Source organism: Notothenia rossii (genome assembly GCF_949606895.1).
Source record: "Notothenia rossii genome assembly, chromosome: 10".
In the NCBI taxonomy this organism is placed as follows: domain Eukaryota; kingdom Metazoa; phylum Chordata; class Actinopteri; order Perciformes; family Nototheniidae; genus Notothenia; species Notothenia rossii.
In genome coordinates, this window is record NC_136908.1 from 49,891,500 (window position 1) to 49,904,455 (window position 12,956).

The 12,956-nt window shown below is 39.5% G+C and overlaps 1 protein-coding gene across 11 annotated transcripts in view; it reads right to left on the minus strand.

The window, feature by feature from the left end:
* Nucleotides 1–6,584, minus strand: part of magi2a (membrane associated guanylate kinase, WW and PDZ domain containing 2a) — a 211,754-nt gene extending 205,170 nt beyond the window's left edge. For 4 of the 11 annotated variants that reach the window (XM_079653969.1, XM_079653967.1, XM_079653966.1 and 1 more), the window contains exon 1: nt 6,098–6,581. In XM_079653969.1, the coding sequence (XP_079510095.1) occupies nt 6,098–6,398 (301 nt within the window). In that variant the 5' untranslated portion in view covers nt 6,399–6,581. Of the gene's footprint in view, nt 1–6,097 lie in introns of all 11 variants that reach the window. The other 7 variants (XR_013803216.1, XM_079653970.1, XM_079653971.1 and 4 more) reach the window with 3 other exon arrangements.
* Nucleotides 6,585–12,956: the final 6,372 nt, after the last annotated feature.

Here is a 12,956-nt window from a genome sequence, read left to right on the forward strand (position 1 = left end):
TGGGACAACTGTTTAACCACTACTGGATGATAAACATGTTCTGCTTAATCACAGATGCGCTCCACTAGCTCTAACAATAACCAGTATTTATTTAGATCTACGTGATTGGGCGAGTGTCTGGAAAACTAATTGGGAAAGCAACATTAAGCACAAGCACAGTAGAGACAAAGCTCCACTGAAAAAACTATTAGTTAAAGAAATGTTGTCAGTGTGCTGTGAGTAAACTCTTTCTGTAGCTCCTTTCTGTAGTTGCCTTAGTTTACTTGTAGTTACTTATTGTCTTTTAGAGGCTGTAGCAAGCTCAATGTTAAGTAAGAGTGAAGATACTTGATCAAGAACACTGAATGAAAAGCGATTCTATAGATGGAGTACACACAAGTCTCTCCTTTACAGACAGGCTTACTCAATTCAAAACCACACAGTTTCTTGCAAGTGTATAAATAAGAAGATAAATGAATACAAAGCTTAACCTGTTAAGCCCTGAGCCTCTTTTTCAGGTCTCAGGCTCGAAAATGACATGCCCAAAACAAATGACTATATCTTCACTTCTAAAAGGGGTAAATTAATAATCTTTTTTCTCAAAGCAATGATACACCTGTGAGTTGGATGAAGAAAAGTCAGAATTAATATAGTTTTTTTTTTTGTTTTAAAGTAACTTCAGATTGAACATAGTAAATGTAATTTATAGTTTCCGTCCAAAGAAAACCCAATACTTATAGTGAAAACCACCCTTGAATGATGGGATAGTAGACTGAAAGCTTTAGGAATCCAAACTATAACATCAAATAAGTACCCTGTATCAAGATTGATGCAAAACAAGTGAAATTTGACCTTTTTAGAGACAGGGATGCAAACACACGTATGGTGAAAAAAGAGAGAACAATATTACAATTATTATTAACTTTGTCTGTACAAAAGTAGCCTGTCCAGGAAATATGCCCAATCAACAAAAACTTCGAGCCGGCACGCAAGATGCTCCGCTTCTGAAACGCTCCTGAAATGCTTCTGAAACGCGCCCGGTAGGGTATGACGCCGGAGGAGGCCGGACCAAAACCGTGACGCGACGCAGATGGACCCGTTGGAATCGAGGGGTCAGTCTGTCAGGAGAGAGCTCTCTTCCACCTGGTCATAGAAAAAGCTCTTTATATTCGTTAGCATAGCTAGCTAACCAGATACTAATAACAACAGATCGCCACTGGGCTTACAACTAAAGACACAGCCAAGCAAAAACTGCGGCATGTGTACGGCTCCTTATGGGCACTGCAATATTTGAAGTGCTGGAGCGGCGATCCGGCGCTCTCCGACAACACTTCACCACGTGATGACACGTTACGCTCATGTTGTTTTCTTTTGCGGTCTAGATTTCTTAAAACATTTTTGAAGTGAAAAGTTGTCCGTCAGCCCGTGAGTCCGTTAATGTTATGATGGATTATCAGTAATCATTTCAAAGTGACAGAGACATTGGATTAACCTTCAGCAGCGTTTATATGTGTTTTAATGCCATTGAACACAACTTTTGATCAGAAAACAGATCGTTTTGTCAGAAGACGTATTTGCCGTTTTGGCCCCGTAAAGTGAAGTTGTGTGTTGTCTTTCCTGGCTTCGCTGCAGTGAGTTCTGGTCGCACAGTGATGATACTTATTATTATATTACTTATACCATTGGAATCTGTGGAATCTCAGCTTTCATATGATATCTAGTTTGTGCAGATTGCATGAAGTATACAATATTGCTACCGTGAACAGTAACGCATTAGTTACTTAAAAAAAGGGCTCCCATTAATGCCCTTATAGCCTTCATTTCAGTACTGTTATTGCATTGGAGAATAATACAATCTGTTGATCAAGAAATAGCAATAGAAATAGTAGAAATAGCCTGCATGTGTTCTACAACATACCGTGCAATGGCTTTATCAACTTTTCCCTGGCTAGCAGTCCCTCGGTTAAAATCCAGCCGCTGTTGCTTAGGTGGAGGTGGAGTGGCGTCGGATGAGTCTGGGTCTGTGGTCTTAGCTAGGCTACTAGCTTCGTCCCAGCATGTTATTTCTGCAGATGTTTCAACAGATTTGAATTGCTGTTTTGAGCAGTAGATAGGATCTTTGACCCGCCAAGACACAACTTACATTTAACTAAAACGTTCTTTTCTTTGTGCTCGACAAAAGTGAAATAGTGAGAATACCTCCAGGCGGAGAAACTCGACTTGAGCTCCACTGCCGCCATGATAGTCTTGTTAGTAAACAAAAAACACGCCCACAGCGCGTCTGCGCATGTGACACAGGAAGTATCCAAGTACATTTACTCAAGTACTGAAAAAATAACGGAGTAACGCACCATGTAGTAACGGTAACCGAGTTACTGAATTTAAAAAATAACACGTTAGAGTACTAGTTACTGCCAAAAATAACGGCGTTACAGTAACGCGTTACTTTGTAACACGTTAGTCCCAACACTGGTGCTAAGTGCGTTAGCACTCTTTCGCTTAGTGCTAATTCAGAGGCTTGGTGTTAGAGTTGTGTTTTGTTTAGGTAAAAATGGTTCGTATTGTCTGATAGCTGAGTTTATTCCCGTTAAGTGGATATGACACACTAATAGGTTGTTAAATGTTAAGCTGCGCTGAGACCAGCGTTTCAGCCAGGGGGCCGTCTTGCCGTCATTTGACGGCCTAATTCAGCTCGGGACGCCCTGAACGCGAGCCGAGGGCGTCCAAAAATATTAATAATTCGAAAGAAGATCGAGAGTTTTTATCGCTTGAAATGACGAAAAAGGAAAAAGGACAAGGACATCCCGATGTTGGAGGGGCAAAGGAGTCTGGTGGCATTATTTTCTGAGTATTGAAGATTGTTTCCCCGACATCGAAGGTGCCTGCTAGAGGACAACACGGAACATGCACGATTTGGAGCGGGGGGGGGACTGAGGCTCCGTGGTAAACTGTGGTAACATGAAGAGCCGTTTGGGAGTAAAAATTCAAAACAATCCCCCCCCATGGGGTTAACAGGTTAAGAGAGACAACAAGACTTGAATATGGATAACGCTTTTATCCCAAGCGACATACAATACAATCAACCATGAAGATACAAACACAGGAATCCTGCAGGTAGATTAGCTTTCAATAGGCCACATTTGTATTATTATTATTATTGGCCAAGGTGTAGTAAAAACAGCTGGCAGTTTTATGTGCTCCTACTGTACATCTACAGTATTTGCTATTTAACATTATAAAGCATTTGAAGCACTCTGTCGCTCTCTAGAGAGCATGCAGATCAATAAGATGTAATGTATTATTATTATTATTATTATTATAAGAGTAGGCTTTAAACAAATGTTTTTAATTGCTGGATAAAGCAGCAGGCAGACATGTGTACCATGTGTCAGGCCTTATATTAGTTATTGTGATGTACTGTGCTCTTTGTCTATCTCTCTCCACAAAAAGGAATGTACTGGAACAGTTTATAGGAGTTAATGTGCCTCTGCTTGGAAGTGAAAAAATATCTGTTATTGAACACTCTGCTGTGAGGACACGGCGAGGGTGTTTTTCCCCAGATAATATTTACTTGTGGGCATGTTTACAAATGTACATAATCCCATATAAAAACAACTTGACACCGTCAACTACCAAACACGAGCAGAGCAGCGGGAGAATATCAATCACTTCAGCAATCACTGGAGGATATAAATATTTCATGGAAAAAAGTAACACATTAGTTTGATATAGGCTTGGCTGCCTTTTGAATAAATCCCTAGTGTGACGCTCAACACACACCCACATCCGCACACATACAAACACACAGGCTAAGACTTTGATCCAAAGCCTATTACGGGGTTTTGCTGATTTTTTCACCCTAAAATGAGCCCACAGATCCTCCTCTCTGCTCACAATGCAAGATACCCAGTGTCATTAGCTGCATAAATCAAAAACACACGGCCAGACGAGTGTGACCGCGACATAAGACCTTCACAACTAGTGGACCACGTTGACAGGCTTTAGATCAGTGGTTCTCAACTGGTCAGGCCTCGGGACCCACTTTTTACTGGGTCAATACATCGAGACCCAACATTTTGAAGCACTCAAATCTATTAAACAAAAAAACGTGCTGTAATATATATGCTTTTCAGCATACAATATTAATAAAAGTGAAGTACAGTGCATATATCCCTTATATCCCTTCACAGAACTAAAGTATGCTTTTAAAAAAGGTTTAATGAGATGATGGAATCAAAGCTGAACTATATAAAAAAGCACACATGCTGAAAAGCCAACCCCAGCAGGGGGGTCTGGGTGGATTCTCCCCCAGGAGATTTTTAGAAATACTAACATAAACTATGCATTCTGGTACAGTACACTCTGAGAAGAAAATAAATACATCTATTACCACCCGACATATTAATAATATGTTATGCCATTGTTTGTTTTTCACTTTGTTCTGACATCTTGCGGCGAGAAGAGTAAAGAGGAGATAGTCTGTGTGACTTACTTTAAATTGTGGGTAAGGGTAGATAGCCCCCATTGTTCTCTGACCTGTCAATCATCAAACCGGGGGTCATATTTCATTATGTGTTCATTTTTAGCTGAGGTTGTACCCATGGATGTATAAAGAAGCGTTCTACCGCAAAGTTATTCTCCGTGGGGACTTCCGGCAACAATCTTGATTCTGATTGGCCAGAAGACTCGAAAAAACATCAGCAAAGATATTTTATTGAGAAGATGATCACGATGCGAGTTTTGAAAACCGTTTATGGTCTCCGGTACTTTCAGTGCAACGTAATAATTCTTCACTCACACATCCGCGACCCACTCGAAACGGGTCTGCGACCCACTCTTGGGTTGCGAGCCACAAGTTGAGAACCACTGCTTTAGATGGAGTTGGTGCATGTTAGGCCAATTTACATTTGAGTTCTGGCTGCTGCGTGTGTTGCAATTAAAAAATGTCTAAAACAATTATGGAGTGTGACAGGACAATCTTGTCTTCCTGTGCCGAAAGTAAAACCACAACACTCGCTTCAGAAATCTTCTGCAAAAGATGTGAAAGCTGCGGCATTCAATTTCTGTGACCTCATCACAAGGTATTCTTAAAATGTCATGACATCACTAAACTGTTGAAATAGGGACTTGGAAATTTGCTATACAATGTCCCTTCCAAATCCAATCGAGTCCACTTAATGTAGCACTAATTTGATAATAAATATTGTATACTTAATGTGTGCTTATCAAAAAAAGTATATGTGTGATAAAAAGTTGGAAATGTAGAAGAAGCATTTTTTTTCTTTTAACTTATTTTGATTGATAAACAGCCTCAGCCCAATGAAAATATTCAAAGTTTACTATCAAAGACGATCAGCAAATGCTCACATCGAAGATATTAGAGAATGATTTGCATGGTTGTTTTAAAAGATTACAGTATTGATTCATAACAACGTTTTTAAATACACACTGATCAGTTTGACTACTTGTTTTATATTTGTAAGGGATACTTTATATAGATTTTTGACATGTTTGCTTTTAATATTGTGATTCTTTAGTTTCAGAGGCTGATGAAGAGTAATCCAATATAGTGTAATCCAATATATAATCCATTGTTTATGCCATTGGTATTATACCTGGCTTCATGATATTCAGTAATCTTGACCTACGGTGGCTACATGACATTTAGAAATATTACAGTACAGCATCAATATGGTATTATAAATGTGTTGTTGTTGTTGTTGTTGTTATGTACAACATTAAACTACACTTTTGCACTTTAATTTAGTACAAAACGTGATTGTGTATTTTCTGACTGCCCTAAATGTAACACACCCCCTTACAAGCTATATTACACCACCCTGCAAACACAAACAAAACACGTCTAAAACACATTTTTACAACAACTAATATGAATAAAATGTGTACATAAGACTTGCAACAAAAATAAAACACTGCAAAAAGTTCATTTTCGCGACAATGTTTGCTAATAGCATCGAGAGGCTATCAGTTTCAGAAGACAAAAGCACTGCTGTCAAAACACCAAAGCGTGTCAAAAAGCTAACGGTTTCCAAAAATGTCCGAACAAGAAAACTACGAAATGCGGGAAAAGTTGTCGTGAGAGCTTGAAAACACTTACCTTGTTTGACACACTTGAGTCGGACGGGGTCTTTGCTGTGTTTGACCACAGCATGGACGTCCCTGGTGGTGAGTCCAGCCACCGGGGTATCATTGACTTCCAGGAGGAGTTCATCCGTCCACAGTTTGCCGCTGTGGCACACCGCTGTGCCCGGGAGAAGCTCGCCGATAACCGGGAACTGTCCATTCTCTGCGCCGCCCTTCAACTCCAGCCCCAGCTCCCCCTCCTCATTCCTGCAAAGGACACTCTCATGGACTTTGTTAGTCCAGTGGTTCTTCCTCTTCTTCAGGGTCTTGGACATGGCTCAAACAAGGGGAAATCACATGAGTGCGGTCGTGGAAGAAGTTTTTCCGTTCTTTGAAGTACCCCAGTGTCAGCGCCACACTGTAATGTGTCCAGTTTCAGCAGTAAACGCCACTTGTATCCATGTCAGCGCGCAGCAGCTGGATCATCAGTCTGCCTTTGCATTAACTGGGAGCTGCTCAACTTGTGATGCCTTCAAGCGATATCTCAAAGATCGGTATTGACAGGTTCGCTGTTCAAAAGCGACCTAGTTAAGGAGTAAAACAGAAATGAGGAGAATGAATACAATAGGCCTACATTGAGCTTAATTATTAATCTGACTGGTTAGTGAAAAAACCTGAAAGCCAATTAACAACTAACAATGGTTGAATAATTAATGTTTATGAATTGATCAAAAAATATATAATGGTAATTTAATTGACCTACACACTTTTTTGGCCCAATTATGTTAACAATTTATCTACACATTTGTGTTTTTTTTATGAAAATAACTTTGTTGAAAAACACACTAACTCAACTATATGTGAGGAATTACTTCTACAAGTTTGTTTTTGTAGTTCTACCTCTTTAAAGAGATTTATTTATTTAACAACCAGCACATCCTTACATTATCGTTACAACTTTCAATGCAACAAACCTCGTTACTTTTTAGAAATGAACTACTGTAACACAGAACAATCGTAAAGTGCCAAATGTTTTCAAAATTCATCAATCAATCAACTTCTAAACTTGTAGTCTACAAGTTTACGAGGGACACCTGAAGGCAGCATTCAGCTCCAACAAACCCAACTGACCCGGATGTGAAGGCTGCAGGAGGAGGAGAGAGGCAAGGCTTTTCCCAAATCCAGTTTTCCATGGAAAAAAGGAAAAGAGAGAGAAGCTGAGTAGCGGTATTTCCACTGGTATGGCAGCAGAGCAGAATACAAAGTTTTGACACCACAAATATGTCTCTTTGTTTGGCATTTTGCTAACAGTGACTTCATATGCTGCAGTTTATAAGCTTTAGAAAGTAAGATCAACTGACTCCACAAAAAAAAAAGCTTTTTTTCCAGCTACTTACTGAAAGTGGGATTATCAGTTACAGTCTATTTGTGTCTGATCAAGGGGCCTAAAAAGATAGTTTGTTAAACATATTTTCATTATATTTGTTAAGGTGAACTTGACAGAACACCCATTTTGTTGCACTAAGCGATTGTATTTTAAGAAACTCATCCAAGGGCATCAAATAATTCTCAGCATCTTCTCCATAATGATATTTATATTTCAGAAGCTTATACAGTTCTCTTTAGCAGCATTTGTTATTCACACACTCAGCTATAGCTTTAATAGTTTTGTAATTTGCGAGAAGAAATGGTTGGAAAAGGAAAAATCCCCCCCATCTCGAACTAGAGTGTATGACTGAGTATAATCCATCTTCAAACAAATGTATGTTCTGGGTATTTTCCATCACGGGTCTTTAAAAGCCTCTCCTTACATCTCTTCTTATTCAGTTACTGAGCTCGTATTTGGTAATGATAGTTTGCTGCTTTAATGCCATAATTGTATAGATATACGATAATAGCAGAGTTTTCTCTAGTGGCAAGTTAATCCTTTTTTAGATGAACAATCGTGTTTTTCTCATAACAAATGAAACATTCCTGTAATGACTAGGGTTAAGTGCACTTGTTTCCCACAAAAGGCATCATCATGTGTCATTGAGTCTGCTTTATTCAAAAGTGTTTTCTGGAAAATACCCAAACTAATGTAAAAACTGCAAAATACCTGCAGTGAAGTTAGTTTTAGGTTGGATTTTGGAGAGATATTCACTCACATCCAAACTCCATCTTTAATCCAAAGGGTTTCATGTGTTTCTTCAATACTTCAGTTATGCTAAACATTTTTTATTGATCATTTTAGTTTCAGAGTCATGTGACCCATTGACTCCAAATAAAGGCAGCATTATTGTTACTACACTGGACATTAAGACACATCTGTTTTTGCTGAATTGTATGGCATCTTCTATTTTATACAGATACTGTTATTGAAAAGTTTTGATTGCTGTTTTTGATTGCTGTCAATAACCACAATGTCATGTGACCCAGTGATTCAAAATCAATGTAGGACCAACTTTTTATTAGATTGAGGTCCACCTTCTAGATCAATCTCAATATCTTTATGAAAACATAGCAGTTATTTTTTTGTATTTTTTAGAGAGATTCATCATTTATCTGTATGCTAAATATGAAGCTGGACCCAGGCGGGAGTTAGCTTAGCATTACAAATGGAAACAACTAGAGTAAATAACCCAGACTTTAAAAACAACAATTAGTGGTGTACGCATTTAACCCTTTTTTGTGTTCCTTTGGACAGAAGTCCCAAATGTCATATTTTCTACAGTCGATCTAATATATAGCTAAATAAATTAATAATTCTCAAAAAGAGTACTTCTTTAAGTATATTCAATGCAAACAGTTTGAAATTAGCAATAAAATAACAAAGGATGCTCTAAGTGTGTCCACAATTTAAGCACATCAAAACAGAGGAAGAAAAAGCAGGTATCTAACAGACAGAGGCCGTTTCTCAATCTTGAGGATACTGGCTTCCAAGCCAATATTTCAAGGATGCTACGTCATCGAGTGCCGCCGAAGTACTGTTCCAATGTCCAGCATACTTGGAATTCCACCGAGGCTGCGTCCTTGGTTTGGGGGAAATTTCGAGGCATATGGGTAGACTTCGCGTCCTTAAAACCCCCACAATGCTTTGCGCACTAACCAGTTTCAAAAACCCTTGCGGAGAATGGCTGAACCGACGCAGCACACATTTAAATGTAAGTATGTAGTGGCGTAGAACATGTGTTGGTAAATATGTTACTTTGCTACATTTGTTATCACCAAAAAGGTGTTCCGTGAAAGTAAAGCAAGTTCATAATTAGATAGACATCGTGAGGTATTTATTTTCGGTACAGTTTATGTTGAAACCATTAGAGAGAGTGGCACACTTGTTAGCCTGTTCCATTCTTCTTCGTTTTCCGAAGCTGTGGCTTGGAAGCATACGTGCTTCGTTTCTGAAGGAAGTGACTTGGAAGTACGCGACTACCAAGCCAGCATCCTCGAGATTGAGAAACGACCAGAGCTTTAATTTGTCCTCCAAAATGTTTTGCTGCCCCTGAGTCGTGATGGCAATAAAGCCACAGACAATGAACTTCCTCCTCTTCTGGATTTGGAAACAGCCTCCGCATTCCAGAGGTGGGAGCACTGAGGATTTAGAGATTGAAAATTAAAAAAAGAGAAAGAAAGTGAAAGAGAAAGGGAGTATTTTATCAAGGGCAGGAATTCTGGAGGCAGTGTTTGAACAAGGATAGGAATGCTCTGCGCGTGGCAGAATAAGTGCTGGGAAGGAGAAGAGAACATCAACAGTGCGGGGAGTGAACTGGAAAAACAGAGTGGGATTAAACTGTGCGAGATATGCTGGGTGTGCAATGAGCGTGGGTTGATGAGAATGCCACTATGAAACATAATGTGTATGTTTAGAGATAAGCAATTCCTGTTCGTATAATTATTCCATGTGACACGCACACAGGGCAGCTTTTAATTCCTTTGTGCAGATTCACATTGCAGGAAATCAGTCCATCAGTCACATCTACACGGCCAGATGGGAGTTCATTGGCTCAGCCAGTGATGCTGCCCCTGGGATTGCTCCGCTGCTCTGCTACATGATGTAATGGTTATGACAGGCCTCATTGCAGGATAATTAAAGCTGGTCAGGAATAATGTGAAATTGCCCAATGATGGCTTCCGCTGCCAATGTAGGAGGAAGTTATTAACCACTTTGTTTGAGCGGACACTGCCCTTTCATCCAGCAGAGTCATTTTGGGGATTTGGCTGCTTGTTTTACAGACTCGATACGCTTGAATGATGGAGCAGAAGCTGCTCTTTTCAAGCCGTCAGTGTGGTCAATTTGTCTTTTTCAGTCATCTGACCTGTTTATGTGGCTGCCATCTGCTCGACCTTGCAGCATAGGAAAAAGTTCCCGTCCGTCACTCTGTATCTTCCTTGGCTTGACCCCCATGTAGAAGGAAAGGGTGCCGAGCAATGTGCAGCTGAATCTGGTATACTGCCAAAAGCATCTATGAATTTGCTGGAACTGGCAGAGCAAGGTAAAAGAACACTTCATTTTTGGCTGTTTTTCAAGGTTTGGTCGAGGCTCCAAAAATATCAAGGTGGATACATAAACTGAAACGTAACCATATGTTAACAGTCAATAGAACAAGACTGTAGAGGTTTTCAAAGAAGAAATATCCAATTAATCTGGCCTGATTCACTAGTACACTTGGTTGGCTCCGGTTATGACAGAAGATTTTGATGGCTATTGTTAGCTAACTTCAGCCATTTATAGTTAGATGTTGCTTTAGTTACATGACTAATTCATCATTATCTGACAATTATTACTTAAACAGGCTCCCTTTGAATCAAAAATGATAAAATATCTGTAAACAAGTCATGAAAACGGCTTGAGACGCATTGAACAGTAACAATTTAAAGTATAAACAGCAACCTTTATCACCACATTGTTGACATTGACTAAAACTAGGCTTAGCAGAAAAAGTCCCAGAGAATGGTTCAGTATGTAATATCTGTACAGTATGAAATTATGAACACCCAAACAGGATACTGGCACGCAAACGATGTCCTGGCTAATTGTAAGAGCATTGGTGACTCGTTTATGCTTTCAAAAGTTTTAGTTTGCAGTGTGAAGAGCCCTGCCTCTTTTTAAGTGCAAAGCCTCTGGGAGGTTTCAATAAGAGCTGTGGCCCTGCTGCTGGCTGTCCACTGATGAATTTGTCTGTATACACTAACACTCAGTAAATCAGAGAACCTCAGAGGGAAACTCTGGGCCTTGATTTGATTGCCCTTTGTGTAATTATAATGGTGTTTTGCTTTCAGTTCTGACCGCTGTTATGATTGTCTCTTCCTCGCTCTGCCGTCTGATTTTTTATTTATGTTGTTCGTACCGCCAATGATTTGGGCAGGAGGAGACTCGGTCTAGCACTCAGAAATATTTCACAAGTCTCTCCACCCACACTTATCATCCCGACTACAGCCTCCCTCCCTCCCTATCTGCACATACAGATAAGTACCTTTTCCCACGGTGAAGGCTTTTAACTGCCTCGAAGCCTGGAGAGAGTCCCACCGATCGCTCCAGCAAAACCCAACTCTGCTTCCCTCTCACTTGGGGAAAGTTATATCCTCACTATCAGCGTCCATCATCTGCCTCCACCGGTCCATCTTCACAGAGGTCCATCGTACATCAGAGGGGCGGCGATGACACTGTGGCCATGCAATCAACGGCGTGACAGCTTGATAGAGTTTCATGAGCCGCCTCTCATATCCCGTCACAAAGCATATCTGACAAACCAGCAGAGAGAATTCATCAAACTAGTAAGATAGTTTCCCGGGTCTGATAGAGATAACGTCTAATATTTCCACAAACAGAGTTGGTTAGCTCCAATGTGGTATATTTAGAAAAACAATAACAGCTTTATATGTCTGTGTGTTGTGTTTTGGGTTGGTTGATTGACAGGGGAATTATTTCAAGTTTGTGAGAAGATTGGAGTTTCTTAAAAAACTGAAATTGACTGTATATCAGTCTTAAAGGTTCAAGTTGTTTGAACTCAATGAAAAAATACACACATACAAATACTGTATTTCTGTGATGTGATGGCAATATACTGCATATACATGTCCTTTGTCTTTCTTGCAACTTAGATGATATCTGTAAATACATGTATCTATCAATGGAACAAATTCATTTTAGACCAAGGGTCCACCTTTACTGTATATCACATTATTATTATTTTATCCCACAGCAGAGTAATCCCATTTTTACGGTATAACACATGCAGCTGCTGGTTAGATTTACCGGAGCATTAGTCATTCTACTCGCTGGCTTATTCACTCCGAACATACATTTATTATGTGGGCACATTTATGCTGTCGGATATATAAATAGAATTATAAAACCTTGGCACACACAATGACATCCTCATGGCATTAATATAAGTGACTGTTACTCTGCTCTTTCTATCGGTTTTATATGTGAAGATAACAAATTCTAAGCTGCCGTCCTACCAGGATTAAAAATGGGTAAACGTAAAAAGTTCCATACATGTTTCCCATAGACAATGCTGACTCACAGTTGGAGCATTTCCACTAGCATAGAGGTATTTTTATCAGTACAAAATATTAACAACAATTAACAAAATATCTAGTTCTTTGAAAAAGAAAAACTTAAATTCCCATGTTAAAATCCGGCAAGAATCATCAAGCTCTTTTTTCTTACTTCTGCCAGGGAAGATCCAAAGCAATGACCAATCACAACAGAGTAAGCCTTGAGACAGGTGCTAAAAAGGAGCATTTTAGATGGAGGGCGAATATATTCAGACAAGACATTATGAGGAAAATAATGTGTTTTTTAAACTTTAAAGCATGTGAACATGTTCTAGTGCTGGTAACCCAAAATAAAACTATGATCATATATCACCTTTAACATACATTATACACTTCAATGTGGGCGCCAT